Source organism: Vigna angularis, chromosome 1, assembly GCF_016808095.1.
Source record: "Vigna angularis cultivar LongXiaoDou No.4 chromosome 1, ASM1680809v1, whole genome shotgun sequence".
NCBI lineage: Eukaryota > Viridiplantae > Streptophyta > Magnoliopsida > Fabales > Fabaceae > Vigna > Vigna angularis.
Genome location: NC_068970.1, coordinates 58,285,560 through 58,310,863, shown reverse-complemented (window position 1 = coordinate 58,310,863; position 25,304 = coordinate 58,285,560). Strand labels below are relative to the sequence as shown.

Sequence of the window (25,304 nt, the reverse complement as noted above, 5' to 3'; positions counted from 1 at the left end):
TGATTTCCCTTCCACCGTCTCACAGCCAACATCACAATCATCAACCAGCATCCAGTTCAACTTTACCCATTAACCAAACTTCCCTCCAGCAACAATCATTATCCCTCCGCCAACCACCCAGAATTCCAGAAAACCAAACCAGATACTGGGACTAAGCCATCAAGCTTCCTTTCATCTCTAATCACCACCAAAGGAGTTGAATCTTTGAACAGGAAACACACGCACACAACAGAAACCCACCATTCCTAACTACCCAAACACAAAAACAGAAAATAGATAAAGGAGAAGGGGAGAGTCAATCGACGGCGGCTTCCAAGGCTGACGGCATCGCGGTTGGGAACGGATCCGGTGGTATTTGGGGTTTGCCGGCGACGCAAGAGGTGGTGGCACGGGTGGCTGGGTCGACGGTGAAAAGAGAAGGAGAGAGACCAGAAGCAACTTGCGGCAGTCTGCTTGGAGGAGGCGGCGGCCAGAACTGCTCCGACGGGCGTGAACAGCATCGCCGGCAGTGGTCCTGGTGGTGCTTAGCGTCGCCGGCGAAACTTCGGATGAGGTAGAGGATCCTCTCGCGGCGGCTGGGACGTGGGTGGCGTAGGTAGGTGTCTCAGGAGTCTCCCGTTCAGAGGAGAAGATGAAATGTTGATGCAAATGAGTTGAACTTGGAGGAACCAATAATGGTGATTTGGCCGTGCGGAAAGGTATCCCCAATTTAAAAAAATGTAACCCCATTTCAAATTCTCAATTCAGCCTGCCATGTCATTGCCACGACGCAATTGATTGCACAAATCACATACACAGTCAGAAAAACGTTATCAATTATAACGGTGTTAAGTGGGTAGGATTCAATTGATACAAATTTCAAAACATAGGTGTCGCAACCGGAAAAAATCGCGACGGGACGGCGATCCGAAAAAGAAAAAGAAATAAAATGTTTTTGAAAAAAGAGATTTGGAGTCGCCACCATAGTTTATTCTGGAAAACTACGGAAAAACCATAAAATGATAAAGCATGGTCTGCGAAAATGAGATTCTATGTTCGGGAGTCGGTTACGTGTAGGGAAGGTATTAGCACCCTACAACGCCTGCCATAAGGCAGTACCTTTAATTAAATACGCGAATATGATGTGGTTTTCAAAATGTTTAACTATCCCCTAAAATAAAACTCTAAAGAAACAAAATATATTTTTTAGTTTTTTGTGCCCGACAAGGATTGACCTTGCTCCTACATATTCTCATAAAAAATGAGAAATCAGGGTTATGTAGTTCTTTTAAAAACTGCTTGAGAAAATTGTTTGAGAGATTTGTTTCGAAATTGTTTGAAAATTTGTTTAATTGATTATGGATAAATTTGGATTTTTGGGAGAGTGAGCCTGACAAGGTCTGGCCTTGCTCCTACGTATCTCCACTTTTGATGGAGAATCAAGGATCACGTAGTTCTGGCTAGCAATATTGATTGTTGTTTGAAAATGTGGATGTTTTTAGTTTTTGAAGATTTTTATATTTTTTGGTATTTTTTGATGTAATATTTAGATTTTTTTTTGCGTAATGAGCACTAGGCTGATGCGTACGATCGCACGAGCACTCACACGGCTTTTTCTTTGTTTTTTATTGTTTTGCGTAATGAGTACTAGGCTGATGCGTACGATCGCACGAGCACTCACACGGCTTTTTTATTATTTTTTATTGTTTTGCGTAATGAGTACTAGGCTGATGCGTACGATCGCACGAGCACTCATACGGCTTTTTTTGTTTTTTTTATATTTTGGGTAACGAGTACTAGGCTGATGCGTACGATCGCACGAGTACTCATACCGATATTTATTATTACATGTTTTTTAAAGTTTTATATTTTTTTATTAAGAAAGAGAGGTGAGTTGAAATATCTATGACGTAAAAATATCAAAAAGCATAGGATAAAATTGTGGTAGAAAATAGGATAAATTTATAAACTAAAAAATGATCAAAATGAATATAAGTAGAATGAAAAGAAAATGTGTACCTTGTTAAAGATTTGAAAGATGAAGTAAGACTTTGCTTGTAATAAGTTGTGAGAAGAGGTAGATTGATGGTGAAGAAGATGAATTTGTAGTAGAAATGTGGTATGGGATTTATTATGTATATAGAGATAGTAAAATGTGAGAGAAAAATGAAGTAGAGTTTTGGGATGGAATGAAGAGATTTTTAGAGAAAAGAGATGGATATTATGTAATTGTGTTTGTGTGTGTGAAGTGAAGAGAATGTAGGTATTTATAGAGTTAAGGATGAAGAAAGTTGATGAATAAAAATAATATAATAAGTTGGTGGAAAATTTAGATGAAATAAAATATAATAAAAAAAAGATGAATAGAAAAAGTTAATGTGGAAAATAAGTGAAAGAAATAATATAAAAAGTTTGTGGAAAAATTAGGTGAAATAAAATATAGTGAATAGTAAAAGTTAATGTGGAAAATAAGTGAAAGAAATAATATAAAAAGTTGGTGGAGAAATTAGGTGTGGAAATTAAGTGAAAGAAATAATATAAAAAGGTGGTGGAGAAATTAGGTATGGAAATTAAGTGAAAGAAATAATATAAAAAGTTGGTGGAGAAAGTAGGTAAAATAAAATATAGTGAATAGTAAAAGTTAATGTGGAAAATAAGTGAAAGAAATAATATAAAAATTTGGTGGAGAAATTAGGTATGAAAATTAAGTGGAAGAAATAATATAAAAAGTTGGTGGAGAAATTAGGTGAAATAAAATATAGTGAATAGTAAAAGTTAATGTGGAAAATAAGTGAAAGAAATAATATAAAAAGTGGGTGGAAAAATAAGGTGGAGAAAAATGGATAATAAAAAATGTTAATGGAGAAGATATAATTAAAAAATGTAAGTGGAATAATTAGAAAAGTTGATATATAAAATTAATATGGAAATGATGTGGAAAAAGTAAATGAAAAAGGTAGATGATGTGGAGGGTGAGGTGGATGGTGATGTGGAGAATGGGGTGTGATAAGAAGAGATGGGTGGTGAGGAAGTAAAAAAAGTGAGATTATTTTGGGCCATTGGATTAAGTGTTTAAAAGAAAATTTGGGGGTGCAAAAAGTAAAATAAATAGTATTTTTCATTTTGGTTTTTTTTTTATGTTTTTTTATTTATTTTTGTGATGAATTATATTTACCCGGACGAAATTGGGTATTGACAGCTGCCCCTCTTTACTTAGATTTTACTAGATAATATGACAAACAACGTTTTTATATTATTAGAGTAAAAGATAAGTAAAGATAAAAATACTAATTTCGTTTGGGTTTCAAAGAGAAAAGAGGAGAATAACAATCGATTCAAGTACATAAGATGAAGAGAATCACGATGCAATAAAAAGGGTTCGACCATTGCCTAGCAGAGGATCGATATCCCAAAGAGAAACTAAAGGTGCCATACAAAAATTGAACTTAACGGCCAGGCAAAAATTGAACTTAAGAGCCAGTGTGAAAACTGGGCTTGGGGGCCAGTGTGAAAACTGGGCTTTGGGGGCCAGTGTGAAAACTGGGCTTGGGGGCCAGTGTGATAATTGGGCTTGGGGGCCAGTGTGAAAACTGGGCTTTTGGGGCCAGTGTGGAAACTGGGCTTGGGGGCCAGTGTGAAAACTGGGCTTTTGGGGCCAGTGTGGAAACTGGGCTTGGGGCCAGTGTGGAAACTGGGCTTTGGGGGCCAGTGTGGAAACTGGGCTTTGGGGGCCAGTGTGAAAACTGGGCTTGGGGGGCCAGTGTGGAAACTGGGCTTGGGGGCCAGTGTGGAAACTGGGCTTGGGGGCCAGTATGGAAACTGGGCTTGGGGGCCAGTGTGAAAACCGGGCTTTTGGGGCCAGTGTGGAAACTGGGCTTGGGGGCCAGTGTGGAAACTGGGCTTGGGGGCTAGTGTGAAAACTGGGCTTTTGGGGCCAGTGTGGAAACTGGGCTTGGGGGCCAGTGTGAAAACTGGGCTTGGGGCCAGCGTGAAAACTGGGCTTGGGGGCCAGTGTGGAAACTGGGCTTGGGGGCCAATATGATAATTGGGCTTTGTGGGCCAGTATGAAAACTGGGCTTGGGGCCAGTGTGGAAACTGGGCTTGGGGCCAGTGTGGAAACTGGGCTTGGGGGCCAGTGTGAAAACTGGGCTTTTGGGGGCCAGTGTGGAAACTGGGCTTGGGGGCCAGTGTGAAAACTGGGCTTTTGGGGCCAGTGTGGAAACTGGGCTTGGGGGCCAGTGTGGAAACTGGGCTTGGGGGCCAGTGTGAAAACTGGGCTTTTGGGGGCCAGTGTGAAAACTGGGCTTGGGGCCAGTGTGGAAACTGGGCTTGGGGGCCAATATGATAATTGGGCTTTGTGGGCCAGTATGAAAACTGGGCTTGGGGCCAGTGTGGAAACTGGGCTTGGGGGCCAATATGATAATTGGGCTTTGTGGGCCAGTATGGAAACTAGGCTTTCAAATTTTGAAATTCTTGAAACTTGTAATTTGAGAAATGTTGGCGAGTGTGAAAACTGGGCTTAGGGGCAGTGTGGAAACTGGGCTTGGGGCCAATGTGATAATTGGGCTTTGTGGGCCAGTATGGAAACTGGGCTTTAAAATTTTGAAATTCTTGAAACTTGTAATTTGAGAAATGTTGGCCAGTGTGGAAACTGGGCTTAGGGGCCAGTATGGAAACTGGGCTTTCTGATTTTGAAATTCGTGAAATTTGTAATTTGTGAAATGTTGGCCAGTGTGGAAACTGGGCTTAGGGGCCAGTGTGGAAACTGGGCTTGGGGCCAATGTGATAATTGGGCTTTGTGGGCCAGTATGGAAACTGGGCTTTCAAATTTTGAAATTCTTGAAATTTGTAATTTGTGAAATGTCTTGTAATTTTGATAGAAATTTGATTTTTGAAAAAGCGTAGGGGTGTTGAAACCTTTCATTTTGTGGGCCAGTGTAGAAACTGGGCTTTCGAATTTTGAAATTCCTGAAACTTCACATGTTATTTAATTTTGACACAAATTCGAAAGCTTATCGACATGAAACAATATGGCTTGAGAGAGAAAATCTGAATGTTATTCTTTTTGTGTTTTCTTTGGTTTTTTTTTTTTTTGAAGAAGGAAATCGATAACCATTCATGTATATGAAAACGTTTGCTTTGTTTTTGTTTTTTTTTTTTTATTTTTTCGAGTCCATGGTCTTACTTGCAATCATCAGACTGGCCATTATTTCCAATGCTTAGAAAAGTGAGGAATGTCATACATCCGAGATCTAACTTTGAGATTATTACATTTTGACTTTTTCTCCCGAGACATTAACGTACATATGCTTGAATTCACTCGGAAGTGAAGAAATGGGAATTGTTTAGAATGGTTTGGAAGATAATGGGATAGCCATGCGGGCTTGTCACCTCATACGCTCCTTATAGGAGATGAGTGTCAAAGCGAAACACGAGGTACCTAAAAAGTTGCCCCGATTTGGTGTAATGAGTATGATGGTGAATCCATGATAATTCTGGTGAAAAATTCAAGTAAGATCTGCAAAGCTGCCCCATTCTTGAGATTATGGTTTGACGAATTTCAAGGAAAAGACGCGCGGTGAGGTTTACCAAGCTGCCCCAGTTTTGTTGTTTGTTTTTTTTTTTTTTTTGGAATGGGGTTCTGTTTGGAAGAAGTAGTGGGTAGGAAAGGGTCAGCTAAAAGGATGACTCAAATTGCTTCGATTTTCTTTTGTATGCTTTTGGCTGGTTGGTAGAGAGGTCCCCTATTCTTGAGACATTATTCATTTTCAAATCTTTTTTTTTTTGACACATTGAAAGTTATTCTGTCTTATCGCAAAATTAAGCTCTATGAAAATATGAGCAATCATCATTCGATCTGCGTGGACTTTGTTAGGCTTGTAACATGGCTAGGGGCTAAAAGGTATTGAAAGAAAAGGGTATAAAGGCCCAAATGAAATGTTTGTCGGATACACATTTTTTTTTAAAACAAGGGTTATCATCTACGCATTGCATCAACTATTTGATTCTTTAGAGCACTTTGCTTTTGTCTTGAACTTCGTTTTTCCTTCATCTCTGGTTAATTCTTTTTTATTGTTGTTTTTTTTTGTTTACCCTTTTTGAAGGATTCGCTTCATTTGATCGTTGAGTACTCTTCATCTGCATTCCAAGTTGACTCATACTGATGATAACCCTTGCTTGGGAATAGTTTTGAAAAAGAATTTATTTTTGGCTCAAACGGGGTAACAATGGTTATAGTTTTTTGCTTTTTGGATAAAGAAAGAAGGCCACACATCATTTTGAACTCTGATTGCTTTATTTTCAAAAGATTAATTCTACGATTAGATGACCTCAACATGAGTCGTTTTTTCTTCCTTTCTTTTCTAGACCGCCCTTTCGGGTTTTTCAATATAGGGGACTTATTCTTTTTTTTTTTTTTTGAAAATTCTTTTGTTCTTTTGTTTGCCTCAATGGATTCAGGATCACTCAACTAGCGCAAACGAGGATAATGTTGGTCAAGCCAATCTGCCCCAGTGTAAAGGTTTTTGTTACTGAGGGCAGTGACAATGTTTACTAGGGAAGATCCTTTATTTTGGAAAGTGAAGGGTGAGATTTTTCAAACACCATGTGCACAAACATCTCAAGAGAAAACATCAAATTGTTATTTTTGATTCAACATTTGACCTCGGAAAAATCTGACACAACAACTTTTGTTTTCTTTTTGTTATCAATTCTTTTATTTTCTTTTTTTTCTATTTATATATTTTTTGCTATTTTCGAAAAAACAAGAGTTTGATAATTTGCAAGAAAGACAAGCGACTCAATATTGCCTTCATTTATTTGTTGTTTTTTTTTCAATTTTGTTATTCGCGGCTTTCATTTTTCTCCACGACACCCTATTAGGACATGATTTCCAGTAAACCTTGGAGATACCAAATAATGAAAGTTCACATTAAAAGTCACGGATAAAAGCATAATATCCATGAGCATAACCCTCGTAGCAAGACAAAACAACATCAGTTTCGCCTTTTACAACAACCTATGCTTTCCCATATAGTTCTTCATTTGTCCATGGCATTTGTAGGGCCGAACTCGCGCCTTGCCAGAGTGCTGGATTGACTTTCTTCAAACTTTAAACATCCTGAATCGATCAAAGATTGCACTTTATGCTTTAAAGCCTTGCATGCCTCTGTTGAGTGTCCACACGCTCCTTCATGATAATCACACTTGGCGTTTGTGTCATAGCTCTTTGGGTACGGAGGTCGTATAGGTCTAGTTGGACAAACCTTTATGAGGTTTCTGCGGAGAAGATCTGGCAGTAACTCTGTATAGGTCATGGGGATAGGAGTGAAGCTGACGACCTTCTCATTACGATTGTAATTTCTTCGCTCAATGGGTCGATTGGACCCATGTGACATTTGAGGATAGGCAATAAAATGTGAGTTAACTATTCGTTTTTTATCTTTCTCATGTCTAGGACCATACTCATTTAAACTTGCTACTAGTTGTGAGCCTAGTGCAATTTTTCCATTTCTTATGCCACCCTCGACCCTCTCTCCAATTACTACTATGTCAGCAAAACTTGAGGAGACACTGCTTATCATGTGTTCATAAAATGGTGGTTGTAGAGTATTCAAAAATATGGTAGTCATCTCCTTGTCGCTCAGAGGCGGTTCTACTTGAGCAGCAATTTCTCTCCACCTTTGGGCATATTCTCTAAATGATTCAGACTCTTTCTTCACCATGTTTTGCAGTTGTATTCTGTCAGGTGTTAGATCTTTATTATATTCATACTGCCTTAGGAATGCATCAACCAGATCTTTCCATGAATAGATGTGAGTAGTTTCTAAGCGCATGTACCAAGTCAAAGCTACGCCAATTAAACTTTCTTGGAAGATGTGAATAAAAAGTTTTTCATCATGGGCATAAGCTGCCATTTTTCTGCAGTACATAGTTATATGGCTCCATGGGCAAGTATTTCCCCGATATTTCTCAAATTCTGGCAACCTGAACTTTGGAGGTATCACCACATCAGGAACTAAACATAGTTTTCTAGCATCTCCAAATTCAAAACTTCCTTCGCCTTCTATGGCTCTTAACCTCTTCTCAAAGACTTCTAATTTACTCTTGTCGTCCTTAAAATCTGCTGGTGTAACGACATAAGATGAAGACTTCGTCTCAGGTTGTTTTTTCATTATCATGTTCTCAATACCTGGTTGGATTGTCTTCCCAGGAATTGTGAAAGTGGTTGCCCCAAGCTCGCCTTCTACTTCAACTGCATTACCTTCGGCCTTTTGAGTATCAAGATGCCCCAAGTCCACTCCTGATGGTGGAGTATAATTTGGGGGAAGACCATAGGAAGGGAAAGTTTGTACTTCTGGAACTCTTTGTTGTGGTTGTTGTGCGCACGAATCTTTGGGGCTTTGTAAGGCATTCATGGCCTCTAGGATTTGACTTATTTGTTCCTTCAGCTGTTGGATATCGACTTTCATCCCCTCTTGAACTTCTCCTTGGTTCTCCATGATTTTGCCACTGGTTCGTGTTATTTAGGATGTTTTGGAGACTTTAGCCGTATTATTATTTTTAAACTGAATTTTATTAGTTGAAATAAATTAAGAAAAAGAAAATAAAAACGAAAAGAAAAAGAGAAAAGACAAAGCAACACAATTACTATAGTAAGAAATTATAAAGATGCGAAAACATTGCCAAATGTATAATCTGGAAATTAACATGAAACAAAGTCAATAGGACAGTCCATTCACAACATTTAAGTTCAACACATGTGAGGTGTGCAAAATCATGATCAACTATCATGAGCCTCAGCCACTACACTCTTCATTTCTCTTATCAGTTTCTTGCAGTAATTGAGGAAAGTTTCAACCTTCTCAGGTGGGTTAAAGATCGGTAATGCAGACTCAGCATCAGCTAATAGCTTAGGGACATCCTTAATGGCTTCATTGGCAAGGGAAACTAGTTGTGAGAAACTTCTCCTCCAGTGTTCTGTAACTAGCTCTTGTTCAACGATATACTCCTTCATCTGATTCATCAACTCTTGATGTTTCTTCTCTGATTCAGCCCGATGCCAACGTTCCTTCTTCAGTTTTGTCACTGCTGCATTCGCCTGTTGTTCGGCGTCGTCCATTCTAATATGCATTTTATGCAGTTCCTCTAGTACTTTTTGCTTGTCCCTCTGGGATTGGTCACACAATTGCTTCGTAACACGCTCTGATATCTCAATTATATCATATTCCCGGTCTTTCAAAGTTAGCTCAATGTTGGCCGCTAGTAGCTCTTGCTTTTGTCTTATTAACAACTCCTCGTATGCTTCGCTGTTTTCCACACCTTCTTGCTTAAGATTCTCATAATCATGTTGCAGGCTCTGAAGATTATTGGTCAACTTGATATTTTCTAGTTTCATTTGCTCGAATTCTGCCTTCAACAATTTTACTTCCTCACTTTCAGCCTTACGAAACTGTTTTCCATAATCAAGGTTAGGAGAAGTTAACTCGAAAGGCAACTTCACTGTCCTAACCCTTTCTGCAATCCAATAGCTGTAAGGAATTCCTTCATCAATAGTCCATGGTCTGGGGTCCATTTCTGCACGAATAATGTTGCCCCAAGCATTTCTAACTTGATGAAGCACTTCAACAAAGGTTCCTTCCTCATAGTAGATCTGCAATATGGCAAGAGACGCAGGTGTAGGTGATCCTCTCATAGGATGCCCAAATTGCCTTTGTGCTAACACAGGATTGTAATTAATACAACACCTAATACCCATGAGGGGTACATTAGGGTACCTCCCGCAGTGATATATAATTTGTGATCTACGCTGCCAAGGGACACACCATTTAATTTGATCCTCGTTTAAACTTGCACAAAGTTGTGCCCATTCATTTGCCCCTTTCACATTTGATTTACACTGCAATAGCTCATCCATGGGGCACAGGGAATTTAAGGCATCTCCAGTCACACGGGAAATGAACCACATATACAACACTGGTAGACAGCATAACATCTTTCCTCCCTTCAGTTCATAACAACGATTAAGGGTCCCATAAACTTCAGCCAGGACGGCAGTGACTGGATTCTCACAGCGCTCTTTGTACCCCACAAATGCATTCATGGCGGCATAGTCGACGAAATTCTTGACATTAGGAAAAAGCATGACACCATAGAGGAGAAGAGCCAATACATCCATAAATGTTTCCCAGTTTTCCTCTTCAGCCAGACGATGCAAGTATCCCTTTAGGTATCCTTGAGGAAGGCCCCTCACTTTGCCCTTGATTGTGAACTTGCTCTCCAGCTTCATAGGGTGTACTTTCATGATCCTTGATAGCTGCAAGACAGGGATATATTGCCCAAGGTAGTTGTATGGAGTTTTTCCCTCGAGAGGTATATTTAAGATTTGCTCGAATTCTTCCACTGTTGGCACCAATTGGAAATCCCGAAAAGTGAAACATCTCAATGGTGGATCATAATATTGGGCTAAAGTGGTAATTGCTGATGTTTGGACCTCCAACTCTAACAGGCTCAACAAATTTCCATACTCCTTCTTGAATGCATCCTTTTGGGATGTCTTCATTTTCTTTACCAGTTTTCTCAGACCATTCATATTTCCTTCCTCTGCTTCAATGGCTATCCTTTCCTTTAAAATGTTTGAACTTGAAGGTCGGTCAACTTCAAATCTCATGTTAATTTCCATTTTATCTCGACGGCTTAGTCACAAATTTATAACTTCCTACATATGACCCACAAAAACAAGACCATAAAAAATGCATGAGAAAAACACATGATGATAAAGTGATATATACAACGCGTTTAATTTTTTTTAAAAAAAATCGGTTATAAGACGACACACATCTCCCATTCGTGCCTTATCAAAAGTTGAATAACTAGAGTTCTAAGGCCAAATATATGCACTCACAAGGATAGCTTCCTAATCCTTAAATCAAGGCCACTAGAGCTATGGCTCTTTTCACTGTTTCTCCACAACAGTCAGAGTAATCAACTAGATGTGGAGACACAAATGAAGAGAACAGACTCTAGCTAGAGTTCTCACGATAGCCAGGCAGGAAGTACATCCCAGAGTGACACCGCTACACAACCCCTCTATTTCTAAGTTGCGCTCAGACCCGGGTATAGGGCCTCACTCATGATATGCATATTGTGTGGAGGGAGATTATAATAAAAAACAACAATTGCAAAAATAAACACAGATAAGTAGAAACAATTATTTCAAACATAAATAAAAAGTAAAAGAAACTCACATGCAATTATTCCAAATATTAAAAATAAATAAAGACAAAGGGAATAAAAACACAAAGAAAAACCACATTGAATTCACTTATTTAATTAAATGGCCTGACTCTCTGACGTCCCCAGTGGAGTCGCCATCTGTCGCAACCGGAAAAAATCGCGACGGGACGGCGATCCGAAAAAGAAAAAGAAATAAAATGTTTTTGAAAAAAGAGATTTGGAGTCGCCACCATAGTTTATTCTGGAAAACTACGGAAAAACCATAAAATGATAAAGCATGGTCTGCGAAAATGAGATTCTATGTTCGGGAGTCGGTTACGTGTAGGGAAGGTATTAGCACCCTACAACGCCTGCCATAAGGCAGTACCTTTAATTAAATACGCGAATATGATGTGGTTTTCAAAATGTTTAACTATCCCCTAAAATAAAACTCTAAAGAAACAAAATATATTTTTTAGTTTTTTGTGCCCGACAAGGATTGACCTTGCTCCTACATATTCTCATAAAAAATGAGAAATCAGGGTTATGTAGTTCTTTTAAAAACTGCTTGAGAAAATTGTTTGAGAGATTTGTTTCGAAATTGTTTGAAAATTTGTTTAATTGATTATGGATAAATTTGGATTTTTGGGAGAGTGAGCCTGACAAGGTCTGGCCTTGCTCCTACGTATCTCCACTTTTGATGGAGAATCAAGGATCACGTAGTTCTGGCTAGCAATATTGATTGTTGTTTGAAAATGTGGATGTTTTTAGTTTTTGAAGATTTTTATATTTTTTGGTATTTTTTGATGTAATATTTAGATTTTTTTTTGCGTAATGAGCACTAGGCTGATGCGTACGATCGCACGAGCACTCACACGGCTTTTTCTTTGTTTTTTATTGTTTTGCGTAATGAGTACTAGGCTGATGCGTACGATCGCACGAGCACTCACACGGCTTTTTTATTATTTTTTATTGTTTTGCGTAATGAGTACTAGGCTGATGCGTACGATCGCACGAGCACTCATACGGCTTTTTTTGTTTTTTTTATATTTTGGGTAACGAGTACTAGGCTGATGCGTACGATCGCACGAGTACTCATACCGATATTTATTATTACATGTTTTTTAAAGTTTTATATTTTTTTATTAAGAAAGAGAGGTGAGTTGAAATATCTATGACGTAAAAATATCAAAAAGCATAGGATAAAATTGTGGTAGAAAATAGGATAAATTTATAAACTAAAAAATGATCAAAATGAATATAAGTAGAATGAAAAGAAAATGTGTACCTTGTTAAAGATTTGAAAGATGAAGTAAGACTTTGCTTGTAATAAGTTGTGAGAAGAGGTAGATTGATGGTGAAGAAGATGAATTTGTAGTAGAAATGTGGTATGGGATTTATTATGTATATAGAGATAGTAAAATGTGAGAGAAAAATGAAGTAGAGTTTTGGGATGGAATGAAGAGATTTTTAGAGAAAAGAGATGGATATTATGTAATTGTGTTTGTGTGTGTGAAGTGAAGAGAATGTAGGTATTTATAGAGTTAAGGATGAAGAAAGTTGATGAATAAAAATAATATAATAAGTTGGTGGAAAATTTAGATGAAATAAAATATAATAAAAAAAAGATGAATAGAAAAAGTTAATGTGGAAAATAAGTGAAAGAAATAATATAAAAATTTTGTGGAAAAATTAGGTGAAATAAAATATAGTGAATAGTAAAAGTTAATGTGGAAAATAAGTGAAAGAAATAATATAAAAAGTTGGTGGAGAAATTAGGTGTGGAAATTAAGTGAAAGAAATAATATAAAAAGGTGGTGGAGAAATTAGGTATGGAAATTAAGTGAAAGAAATAATATAAAAAGTTGGTGGAGAAAGTAGGTAAAATAAAATATAGTGAATAGTAAAAGTTAATGTGGAAAATAAGTGAAAGAAATAATATAAAAATTTGGTGGAGAAATTAGGTATGAAAATTAAGTGGAAGAAATAATATAAAAAGTTGGTGGAGAAATTAGGTGAAATAAAATATAGTGAATAGTAAAAGTTAATGTGGAAAATAAGTGAAAGAAATAATATAAAAAGTGGGTGGAAAAATAAGGTGGAGAAAAATGGATAATAAAAAATGTTAATGGAGAAGATATAATTAAAAAATGTAAGTGGAATAATTAGAAAAGTTGATATATAAAATTAATATGGAAATGATGTGGAAAAAGTAAATGAAAAAGGTAGATGATGTGGAGGGTGAGGTGGATGGTGATGTGGAGAATGGGGTGTGATAAGAAGAGATGGGTGGTGAGGAAGTAAAAAAAGTGAGATTATTTTGGGCCATTGGATTAAGTGTTTAAAAGAAAATTTGGGGGTGCAAAAAGTAAAATAAATAGTATTTTTCATTTTGTTTTTTTTTTTTATGTTTTTTTTTTATTTTTGTGATGAATTATATTTACCCGGACGAAATTGGGTATTGACAATAGGTATCAAATGCCTACATTTTTAAAACCGGGTACTAAACAACAAATTACCTTCGAACATGGGGACTAAGTAGGTAATTAAGCCAATATATATATATATATATATATATATATATATATATATATATATATATATATATATATATATATATATATATATATATATATATATATATATATATATATATATATATATATATAATGACATACATCATTGTAGAATTGAATTAAATTGATTATCGTATTGTTTATTGACCTATTGACCTAACCAATATGTTAGTTAGATTCAACTTTTACTTGAACGTTCTATTTCTTGTTGTTAATCGTCCGGGTGTTTTTTTTTTTTTTGACTGTTCAGTTTCGATCGGCCTTTTTAGTGTTCATTCTTTAGCGTTCGTCCTTTCTGTTCTTTTCTTGGATGGACTATATATTTTGTAGCTTGTCTTGTTTTTCGTAATTTTTCAGTGAAGTAATATTCATATAATTCCTCTCTGTGTTTTTCTCTCTTCTTTCTCTCATTTTTTTCTGGTTCTCTGTTTCACATTCGAATCCAACAATTGGCGCCCACCGTGGGGCAGTGAATCAAGAAAAGAAAGAAGCGATGGCAACCAAGTTCGATATTGAGAAGTTCAATGGTTCAAATGATTTCGGGCTGTGGAAGATCAAGATGGAGGCTATCTTGATACAACAGGGATGCGATGAAGCGTTGAAGGGTGAGTCGAACATGGGTGCTGGGATGTCGCAAGAAGAGAAGAAAAGAATGGTTGATAAAGCAAGAAACACAATCATATTGAGTTTGGGTGATAAGGCACTGAGAGAGGTTGCGAAGGAGAAGACTGCAGCTGGAATCTGGGCAAAGTTGGAATCTCTGTACATGACGAGATCGTTGGCTCATAAGTTGTGTTTGAAGCAACAACTCTATTCGTTCAAGATGACAGACTCAAGAACCATAGAGGAGCAGCTTGCAGAATTTAGTAAGATCGTTGATGATCTGGAGAATATTGACGTGCAATTGGAAGATGAAGACAAAGCAGTAATTCTTCTGAATGCACTTCCAAGAACCTTCGAGCATTTCAGGGATGCCTTGCTCTACGGTAAAGATCAGGTAATCACATTAGAGGAGGTTATGACATCAATTCGAACCAAGGAGTTTCAAAAGCTCCAAGATTCGAAGGCAACCGAGGAGGTGGCATCTAGGCTGTTTTCGGTGAAAGGGAAATGGAAGAAGCAGGCTGGAAATGGGAAGAAGACGAAGTCAGATGGTGTGAAACAGGTGAGATGTTTCAAGTGCCAGAAGATGGGACATATCAAGAAGTATTGTCCTGAGAAGGGCAAAACCGATCGGCCACAGAAAACTGCTGATGTGGCAGAGGCTTCTGAAGGATATGAATCTACTGGTGTTCTGATAGCTTCGTCTGAAGATTCTCAAAGGAACTGGGTCAAGGATTCTGGTTGCAGCTATCACATGTGTCCGGTGAAGGAGTTCTTTGAGAGTCTGAATCAAAAAGAGCATGGAAACGTGGGCGACCGGCTAACTACTCACACTTAAGGGTGTTCGGTTCCTTGGCGTTCGCTCATGCCAAAGGAGATAAGCTGGACGCTCGAGCAGTAAAAAGTGTATTTCTTGGATATGCTGAAGGAGTTAAGGGATACAGGTTGTGGAGGTTAGATTCTAAATCGTCAACAGGAGTCCGTCTTCGGCCCTTAACTATAAAACAACAATGAAAGTTTGGAGTGGGCGACCGACTGACTACTCACACTTGAGGGTGTTCGGTTCCTTGGCATTCGCTCATGCCAAAGGAGATAAGCTAGACGCTCGAGCAGTAAAAGGTGTATTTCTTGGATATGCTTGAGGAGTTAAGGGATACAGGTTGTGGATGCTAGATTCTAAATCGTCCAGGTTGATCATTAGTAGGGATGTCATTTTCGACGAAACGAGAATGACAATGCATGCTGAAAATCCTGGATGCGAGAAGAAAACACTCGTTGAGGTGGAGCATACTACTGATGGGGACGTTCGGTCAGTAACTGAGGAAGACCAAACGGGTGAAGGGCAAGACGAAAGCGTTCGGTCATTAGAGGAAAATCGAACGGGTGAAATGCGAACAAATCTTGGTGATGAAACAGATGGTATATCTGGTGATGTGAGTTACCCAAGAGGAGCTGATGATGAATTGAGGAATTATCAGCTTGTTCGTGATAGAGAAAGGAGAATCTCTAAGCCAACCAAACGGTTTGGAGAGGCAGATTTAATTTGCTATGCCTTGAATGCTGCTGAAGATCTTGAAAGCTCGGGTGAACCGAGAAGTTACAAGGAGGCTCTTCACAGTAACGATCGACATCTTTGGCAGGGTGCAATGGAGGAAGAGCTAGAGGCGTTGAGGAAGAATAACACCTGGAAATTGGTAGATCTGCCAAAGGGCAAGAAGGTGTTAGGTTCAAAATGGATCTTCAAGAAAAAGGAAGCTATACCAGGGGGCGAGAAAGCTAGGTACAAAGCAAGACTTGTTGCCAAAGGCTTTACTCAGATTGAGGGTGTAGATTATCATGAGATTTTTGCTCCTGTCGTGAAGCACTGTTCGGTCAGAATCTTAATGGCGATAGTTACTCACCGAAATTTGTATCTAGAACAGTTGGACGTGAGAACTGCGTTTTTGCATGGAGACTTGGAGGAAACAATTTATATGAAGCAGCTGGAGGGATTTGCTGTGGATGAAAGAGTGTGCCTGTTACAGAAGTCTCTTTATGGTTTAAAGCAAAGTCCAAGACAGTAGTATAGAAAATTTGATGATTTTCTGATGAAGCTGAACTTCAAGCGGTGCAATTATGATGACTGCGTGTATATTTTGCATCGTGACAATGAAGTTATGTATCTTCTTCTATACGTGGATGATATTCTGATTGCCAGCAGTGACATGAGCATGATTCATGAGATGAAAGCAAAATTAGGTGGTGCTTTCGAAATGAAGGAGCTCGAAGAAGCAAGGAGGATTTTGGGCATTAACATTAAGAGAGATAATTTGAAGGGAAATTTGTTTTTATCTCAAAAGAGTTACTTACAGAAGGTGATTTCAAGGTATCGGATGGTTGAATCCAAACCAGCTGACACACCGATCGGTCAACACTTGAAATTCACCAAAGAGCAATGCCCGAAGACCGAGGCTGAAAGGAGGAAAATGAAATCTATTCCATTTTCAAGTGGGATTGGGAGCATCATGTATGGTATGGTCTGCACTAGACCTGACCTAGCACATGGGGTAAGTGTTCTATAAATAGTAATTATTTTAATTCAAAAAAGTAGTTTCTAAATTATGAAACTGAAAAATATTTTTTAATTATAAATAGCTATTTAAATTTAAAAATTTGTAATTTTAAACTTGGTAATTAAGATGGAAAAATTAGAAAAAAAATGAAAAAGATGTATTTTCTTTATATATTTATATTTTGTTATAGATTATGAATAATTATTTAAACTTGAAAAAGTAGTTATTTAAATGATAAAAGTGTAATTAATTTTTTTACTTTTTATAAATAGTAATTATTTGAATAAAAAAACATAGTTAAAGTGAAGAAACTGAGAAATAAGTTTTTTTTGTTATAATTAATTATTTAAATTTTAAAATTAGGAATTAAGATAATAAAATTGAAAAAGTAAAAAAGAACATGAAAGAATGTGTATCCTTTTATATACAATTATACAATATAATTTTTTTTTATTATGAATAATTATGTAATTTTGAAAAATAATAAAAGTGTAAATAATATTTTTATTTTTTAATAAATAACAATTATTGGAATTAAAAAAAGTTAATAAAATAATGAAAAAAAGATAATTTTTTATTATAGATAATTATTTAAATTTTAAAATAAATAATTTTAAAAAATTAGGATAATATATATATATATATATATATATATATATATATAGATATATATATTTTATTTGTCGGTGTATCCCAGGTCACATTACACCGAACTTCTAAACCTGACTTAACTTCCCAAAGTCCACCACACCATCAACCACCCCAAACAAATTATCAGAAAAAGACAAAAACTGATTTTGGCACCATGTCTACGTGTGAATCTCTGTTGTATTTAGGTAATAATGACAAAAGGACAGAGAAAAAATAATAAGAATATATGTGTAAAATAATTAGAGAATGAAGCTTATTGGTTATTTAAAATTAGAGAAAGATAATGGAAACTTTAGTTTTCCAAATTGTTTAATTTATTTTTTAATTTTATTTATTACTGTTATCATTCTATTTATTATTTTTAGTCAAAATCATGAATTTTTTATTATAAAAAAGTAATAAAATTATAATTATAAAAATAAATATAAATAATTTTCATAACTTTATTGTAGATGATTTTATTTACTTTATAAATAATTTTTATTATAAATAGTTAAATTTTAAAATTTAATTCAATAAAAATTGTTAAATTTAAAAAAGTTGTATAAATTTGACAAAATAAGTATTTTAATTTAAAAGAATTGTTACTTAAAGAGTAAATGTACACAATTTTCTTTTATATAATAGTACATATTACTATATTAAAAGGGTAAAAAACATAAAAAATAGCATGATCGATGAATTATGTAAATTAAGAGATAATATAATTCAATTTTTTAAGAACAAACTTGCTACGAGTTTTTATTTATTTATTTAAACTTAAAATAAGTATTTCAAACATATGGATAGACAATTTATTTATTTCTTAAATAATCAATTTTAAAATAAAATTATTTACAAAAGAAACATGTATACATATATTATTTAGTTAAAGAAAAATAAAATAAAAATATAATCAATTTTGAAACTTATTATGATTTTTTATTTATTTCTATAATCTTATAACTTATATTAGTTATTGTAACTAGAAAAACATAATTACAAAATAAAAAATCGTACAGCATACTGTACTTTTTTTTCGTTTTTCTTTATATTTTTGCATGAAAACTAAATAAGCTCATTTCTTTTATCAACAAATATTAATTGTGAGTTCCTTAATTTTTATCAACTAAACTAATTATACTATTTATTTTATTTAATTTGATGTCTTTATTAATACAATGTTCAATAAATAATAGTTGTAATAAATTATATTTGATAAAAAGTTAGCACTTTGTTAGAAAGTTATCAACGAAGTTGAATTAGTTAGTAAGTACACAGTTCAACTTTTTTTTTCTTTGTATTTTCAGATTATTAGTACAATTCTATTCATTTAAGAAATATTTTTTATTATCTTTATTTTTGTTATTATATTATTATAGCATCAAAGTTTTCATTTTCAAAGTTCTTTGTTAATCTGGAAAAAAAATTAAATACAAACTCATTATTTATGCTTTTATTTCTTATATATATTTTATTTAATTCTTAAAGGATAAAAGATATAAATATCTTGTTTCATTTTATAATGAAATATTAGTTTTATAGTATCTCTTTATCTCTTTTATACAATATTTTTTATGAATATAAAAAAAGTTATTTATGTGTTTTTTATAATCGAATTTTAATTGTAATTTAATTATTGAAAATTTTGTTTCAATAATTACGTTTTTCAATTTTTCATTATGTTTTAGTCTTAAACTTTGTTTTTTTAAAGTATATTGATAAAATATAAAAGAATAAATTCATTTTTTAAAATTAATAAAAGGAAAGTTGCTCGTAAACATGGAAACAACATATATTAACTTTTTCAAGTATTGTCAAAATTTTCAATTAGAGAATTTTTTTTCTTAATATCCGAAAAACTACAGAAAATCTCTTATATAAATTTTTGTTTTATTAGTAATAACAATTAAATATATATATTTTGAATATATTATTTTAATTTTTTAAAATTATCGATCAATATTAACAAGTACGTATGCGTCCAGTGACATCATCGTATTATTTTGAAAACTTGTTGATTATGATTTTATCTTTAAAAAGTATTTTGAAGGGTAGAAAAAAAGTTATTTAAATTGTTTTATATCTCGAGTCTTAAACTATGTAAATTAATAGATGTTGTAGGAATAATAAATAATTTTTTATTTTGACATGATGTATGAGAAAGATGTAATAACATGATTTTTTTTTTATCATTAATCCTGATTCTCTTTTCTTGGTGGAGAATGCGACGTTTATGTAAAATGCCTGTGGTGTACGTTAGAAATTAAAAGAATAAATTTGCACACGTTGGTTGAATTATTATTATAGAACTGCAACAAGAATAAAACAACTGAATCAATGATCTCTTTCAATGTCATAATACAGTACAATTTAAAGGCATTTAGGAAGAATTAGAAGCATATAAACCAGACAGCGAGAAATTACAAACAATTTCGGAAAAATTTAAGCGATGAGGGTTTCATTAAGTTGTTTTGACTTAATGAGTTTGGATATGAAAAGTCACAAGTATAAGTGTTGATTTTTTTATCAACAAATATTAATTATTAATGGAAAAATTGAATTTATATTCTCTTTTCTTATTATCATTTTCAATTAGTGGTGAATATTTTTCATTTATTGAATTCTACTTACTCTGATATTTGTAACTTTGAAAGTCACAGTAATTTAGAACCAAACATGAAAGAAAATTAAATGATGATTAGTTTGTTAAATGGAAAAAAAATTTATAGAAAAGAAAAAAGTTTTGTAAAATAGTAGGATCTACTCTTTGTATGGCAAATCGGCCCATACAATGGGCACATGTTATTGGAAACATGTTTTGTGTAATTGGTGATGATGTTGAAAGTAAAAAATATTATGTGTATTCTATTAAGGTCAAGTGAAACAATAAAGTGTTCCTGCTTTTAATGAAGAAGATTATAAGGCTTTATTTTCATAAATTTCAATTAAAAATAAGATTTGCAATTCTACTTGATATATATCCTAATGAATGACAAACTTGAAGTTTAAATGCAAGTACGATGAAATTGTAATCTTATTTACTCAAGACTCGTTGAAATTATGCTGTGTCTTATAATTGATTCAGAATGTTATTGATGGAAATATTCCATATGAAATGTTAAATGGTTCACTTTCAATTTTGAAGGAAGTAAGTTTTTGTAGGTTTAATCTATATATTCACTCTTGTTGCATACATAAAATTCTATTTTATATGTAAAAAAAAAAGGTGTGCTTTTGAGGTACAAGACTATCATGAAAGGATATGTTGTCTAATTGTGGTCCATCAAAGAAGTTGTGTTCACGAATGTGATATTTCATGAGTTAGATTTTCCTTATAAAGATTCCACGTTCACACAATGGTGCTACCACAAAATATCTGCCTTTAAGTTTTGTTAGACTTTTGGATTCATTGCACTGAACTAGTCAAAATCCAATTGAACCAAACATCTATTTACAACATCATGACAACAATCTTTTATATAGAGATGCACCAACTTTTAAGAAAATGGTGGTCGGCTTTTATAGTTAATTAAAATATGTCTTGATATTTTTTCCTGTTTCTCGGTAGTTAAGTCGATCTCATTTAGTTTTATTTCAAGGCAACAAAGTCTCTTGAGATACTTAAAAAGAAAAAATTGTCACTGATCTTTTCTTCTCTCACAACCTTTTCTTCAGTTACAAGGATTTTTTGGTGTTGATAGACTAACACATAGATGTCGGAAATCAAAGTGTGAGTCTAAGTTCCACATTAGATAGAAATGAGAAAGTACAACAGTATATAAAGATGAAAGATCCATTAACCCATTGTCTTAAGGTTTTGGATAGAGAGTGATGTCGATCCCTTATATAGTTGGCTCAGATGTTATTAGTGTTTGTGTAACCCACAGGAACCTCCTCCTCGATAGACCCAACAGTAGTATCAGAGCCGATGGTTTGTCTTGGTGACCAGCTCAGACGAGTATAATGATCCTTATACCGAAAGTCTTTCGTTAAGATACGACTCTTAGAAAGGGGGAAGTATACCTATATGGAAGGGACTCACCCTTGAGGGGGAGATTGTTGGGAATCCAAGTGTAAGTCTAAGTTCCACTCTTAGAAAGGGGGAAGTATACCTTTATGGAAGGGACTCACCCTTGAGAGGGAGATTGTTGGGAATCCAAGTGTAAGTCTAAGTTCCACATTGAATAGAAATGAGAAAGTACAATAGGATATAATAAAGATAAAAGACTTATTAGTGTTTGTGTAACCTACAGGAACCTCCTTCTCCATAAACCCAACAATCATTAGAGAGTTTTGTTTCTTCCTTAAAAACTCTTTAATTTATCTGTTAAGTTGAGACACTAAATATTATTAGTGATACCAAGAGGATATATATATAAGAAATTCAAAAGAACTCATTTTTTTTTTCTCTTAAATACAAATTTTATTTTTTTTTTCAAAAAGTTCCTTACATTATGCATTATCTTTGGTAGTTTGTTTATGAAAACAAAATGAATAAAAAAACAAATCAAAATAATACAAATTTTTGATAATGCACTCACGGGTCACACTTTTGGTAAGTGTTGAAAAATTCAAGTGAAAACAATTTTTGTTCACCTTTAAAACAATTATGGACTCCATGCTCTTGATTTAATTTTAACATTGTCTCTCTTAAATCAAATTTTTACCATTTTAAGCATTTTTTTTCATATTATAAAATAACTAACTTTCAATGACTTTATAATTATATCAACAACTTCTACTTTAGTGAGATAATATTCGATCTTCATTTCTTTCTCAATTACTAGTTTTCGGAATTTATGAAACTGAATATATATGTGTTTTGATAATTCATGGAATGTTGATTTTTTACATACTACAATTGTTGTGAGTATCTTGTTTCTAATGCATCATTTCAAGAATTCTTCTTAACTATACGGTTTGAGTTGCACAACTAGTTGTTGCCATGTTTTTGCTTTGATTGTTGAAAAAGTAACAAATTGTTTCTTTGAAGACCACGATAATACTCTTGTTCCTAGATGAAATGCATGTTGGGATAAACTTAAATTTTAAGGTTTTATTAATAATTTTGTTTAAATCTTATTTTATTAGTTTTGGGTCTAATATTTAGTTTGATTTGATAGAGATAAAATAGGGATACGTAGTTATGATTTTCGGTTTATCTAGGTACAATATTATTTTATGATAGATTAAACAGATTTTATTTTTAAGATAGTTGATATTTTATTTTCATATTTTATTTTTATTTTCGTAATATTGTAAGTATCATGGCTATTTAAAGCCTTCAATTATCAATGAATAATAAAACTCAACTTCAGGAAAATATCAGAGTGCGTGTATTGTGAGATAAGCTCTGAGTGTCGAGAGAGAAAAAGAGAGAGAGGAGAGAGAGTTAAACACCGTGGGAGAAAAAGTGAGTGCTTGATTTTTTTGTTGCGAGAGAGATGACAAAGGTAGTCAATGGGACGTGTGTGCCACAATTGTCGGAAAATACCAATTATGACAATTGGTCTTTGTAGATGAAGGTTCTTCTTGGATCCCAAGATGTATGGAACATCGTGGAGGACGAGTACAATGAACCCGAAGATGATAAGCATCAGACAGTGGACCAGATTGCTGCATTGAAAAAGGCACGAGTGAAAGATAGACCGGCTTTGTACTTTCTGTATAATGCAGTGGATGAATATGGATTCGAGAAAATAATTAATGCAAAGTCAGCAAAAGAAGCATGGGAAATTTTGAAGGTGGCATATAAAGGAGATACCCGCGTGAAGCAGGTCCGAGTACAAGCTCTTAGAAGAGAGTTTGAACAAATGGAGATGAATAAAAATGAGGGAGTTACCGAGTTTATAACTCGAGTGCAGAAGATGGCCAACCAACTCAGAATGAATGGGAAGAGGTTCCTCCTAACCAGGTTGCGGAAAAGATCCTGAGAAATCTGACAGATGATTTTGAAAGTATGTTGTCACTATTGAAGAGACAAAGGATTTTTCAACTCTCATTGTGGAGGAGTTAGCTGGGTCATTAAAAGCCCACGAATTGAGGAAGAAAAAGAAAAAGAGGGAATTTGAAGATCAAACACTACAGGTACAGTTTGACTTTGACTCGAATAAATCTCGGATTACTCAGAGCTGAGATCTTGGCGGCGGATGACGAGGAGGTCGAGGACGAGGTGGACATGGCCGAGGTAATTTTGAGAACGATAATGAAGAGCAAACCGATCAGCAAAATTGGCATGACCGAGGACAAGGAAAAGGCCGAGGAGATCGGTCAGGAGTTGAGTGTTTTAAGTGTGGCAAGTATGGCCATTATGCAAACGAGTGTAGATCGAAAAAATGTTACAATTGTGGCAAGGTTGGCCATATTGCAAAGTATTGCAAGACCGAGACAAACGGGGAGACGAATCTTATTACTGAAGATGCGGAAGAAGAGTGTGGAATTTTGTTGATGGCAAAGAGCTCGGATATGGTGGACATGAAGAGCCCAATCCCAACAGTGGATGAAGTGATCTTGGTAAATGATGCAACAATTGTGAAGAAGGAAAACCTAGAGAAAGAACTTAAACAAAAAGATGAAGAGATTCAGCGGATAGGAAGGCTTCTAGATGAAGCTAATGAAATTATGAATAAACAAAGGGTTGAGATTGAGGAGCTGAAGAAGGAGGCTCTTGAAAAAGAAGAGAAAGCATATAATGTTCTTGAACCAAACGAAGAGGAAGATGAAGATGTTGAGAAGAACCCGATGAAGATGTCGGCCAAGGTTGAGAAATCGCCTAAGGTTAGAAACGAGTTAGTCAAGGTTGTTGAGAAGTCGGACATAACAAAGTCAGTCAAAGCATTAAAGAGGTCAACCAAGTCAAAAGACAGGAGGACAATAAGGAAAAAGAAGAACTTAAATTTGACTGAAAGAAGCCAACCCGGTGTGGGATGATGCACATGGAAAGCCGAACGAAGGAAGATTTTAAGTTTATGGGGAGAGTTTGTTGGGATAAACATAAATTTTAGGGTTTTATTAATAATTTTGTTTAAATCTTATTTTATTAGTTTTGGGTTGAGTAATATTTAGTTTGATTTGATAGAGATAAAATAAGGATACGTAGTTATGATTTTCGGTTTATCTAGGTACAATATTATTTTATGATAGATTAAATATATTTTATTTTTAAAATAGTTGATATTTTATTTTCAGATTTTATTTTTATTTCTGTAATATGGTAAGTATCACGCCTATTTAAAATCTTCAATTATCAATTGAATAATAAGACTCAATTTAAGAAAAATATCGGAGTGTCCGTGTATTGTTAGATTTTCACATCAATGCATAACCTAGTATGCTTTTTCTATTTTTAACATATATTTTCCATTCATTATCTATATATTTGATAAGTTTCATATAATTAGTGTTAGCATAAAAGATTTCCTCAATCATAATACTTTTGATATATATGAAAATCCAACTCCTAAACTGGATTTCAAATTCTAGTACACTTATAAACTAAATTTTGAAATTGAGAATTTTCATAAATCGAAGTTTAAAATTTGGTATTTATCCTAAGATTTCAAAATATAATACTAATTGGCATCTATTTGATCGTCGAATTTTGAAAAAAAAATGAAAAACAATTACAAATATTTGGCTTATTCTCGTTGGAAAACTCGCAAAACAGCAGTGTAAACGAAATACATACTTGTACCCAGGACAGGAGAATATATGCTTCAACCAGACAAATGAAGATGAAACGTCGGTT

At 34.4% G+C, this 25,304-nt stretch overlaps 2 protein-coding genes across 2 annotated transcripts; one reads left to right on the top strand and one right to left on the bottom strand.

Moving 5' to 3' along the window:
- Positions 1-7,019: 7,019 nt before the first annotated feature.
- On the bottom strand, positions 7,020-8,480 carry LOC128195412 (uncharacterized). The gene has a single exon (XM_052872810.1). The coding sequence runs from the start codon at positions 8,478-8,480 to the stop codon at positions 7,020-7,022; it is 1,461 nt and encodes a 486-aa protein (XP_052728770.1).
- Positions 8,481-16,459: 7,979 nt separating this feature from the next.
- On the top strand, positions 16,460-24,487 carry LOC128195410 (uncharacterized). Its single transcript, XM_052872807.1, has 4 exons — positions 16,460-16,918; positions 23,077-23,456; positions 23,687-23,744; positions 23,912-24,487. Exons 1-4 carry the CDS (start codon positions 16,460-16,462, stop codon positions 24,485-24,487), a joined length of 1,473 nt encoding a protein of 490 aa, XP_052728767.1.
- Positions 24,488-25,304: the final 817 nt, after the last annotated feature.